At 37.6% G+C, this 1,063-nt stretch overlaps 1 protein-coding gene across 1 annotated transcript in view; it reads left to right on the top strand.

The window, feature by feature from the left end:
- LOC107694522 (E3 ubiquitin-protein ligase UHRF2-like) overlaps positions 1 to 1,063 on the top strand; it is a 31,622-nt gene that overhangs the window by 24,674 nt on the left and 5,885 nt on the right. The window contains exon 14 of the mRNA XM_016494222.1: positions 864 to 1,001. Within this exon, the coding sequence (XP_016349708.1) occupies positions 864 to 1,001 (138 nt within the window). The remainder of the gene's footprint in view (positions 1 to 863; positions 1,002 to 1,063) is intronic.

Raw genomic sequence — 1,063 nt, forward strand, 5'->3', positions numbered from 1 at the left:
CACACACACACACACTCACTCACACACACACTCTCACACACACACTCACACACATACACATTTACACACACACACACACACACTTTTTGAATATTTTAATTTGAAAATTTTCACATAATATTTATGATTTTTAAGTTTTAAGTTTTTCATTTTATAATTCTTTGAGATTTAGTTTTTCACCTAGTATTTGTGTTTCTGTACGTTTTAGTTTTTAACCTAATCTTTTTAATTTTATTTATTTATTTATTTTAGTTTTAAGTTTTTCACCTGATATTTGTTTTTTTTAGTTTTTTTTTTAGTTTTTCACCTAATATTTGTTTTTTATTGTTGTTATTTCAGCTTTATTTCTTTTACTGAAAACAATTTTAATAGATTTGCTTTTATCTTTAGTTAACAGGATCAACACTACCAATGAGTTAATGCCAAGTAATTAATATTCATGAGCAGAGCTCTCATTTACATTTACATTTATGCTTTTAGCAGGTGCTTAATGTTGGTGTTGGCGCAGCACTACCATTCCTTCTTACAGGAATGCGCTTCATTAACATGTTAGAACGCTTCAGATTATCATTATTGATTGAGACAGATTAACTACTGAAGTTGGTCAGTAAGTGTCCGATGTCTTTCTTCTGCTGTGACACATCAGTGTTAAAAAGTGACAAGATATCAGTCTTTTAGTGGCAGTTTTTCCTCGTTCATTGTGTTCGTTAAGCTTCGGTTGCCATGGTGATCTGGACCCTTGAGCTCATGAAGTCAAATCAAGTTCTCTTTTCAAAAACTTTGTTGCATTATTCGTCACCATGGAGACGTGATGTTAGTGGAGAGTGAGTGGTTGCCGTGGTAACATGTGCCGCTGTTGTCAGGTGGTGAAGTACTGGCCGGAGATCGGGAAGTGTGGCTTCCTGGTGTGGAGATACCTGCTGCGGCGGGACGATGTGGAGCCGGCACCCTGGACTCCGGAAGGGATCGAGCGCAGCAAGAAACTCGGCCTGAAAGTCCAGGTGTGTGTGTGTGTGTGTGTGTGTGTGTGTGTGTGTGTGTGTGAGTGAGTGAGTGTGTGGGA

Source organism: Sinocyclocheilus anshuiensis, unplaced genomic scaffold (genome assembly GCF_001515605.1).
Source record: "Sinocyclocheilus anshuiensis isolate Anshui unplaced genomic scaffold, SAMN03320099.WGS_v1.1 scaffold1031, whole genome shotgun sequence".
Classification (NCBI taxonomy): Eukaryota; Metazoa; Chordata; class Actinopteri; order Cypriniformes; family Cyprinidae; genus Sinocyclocheilus; species Sinocyclocheilus anshuiensis.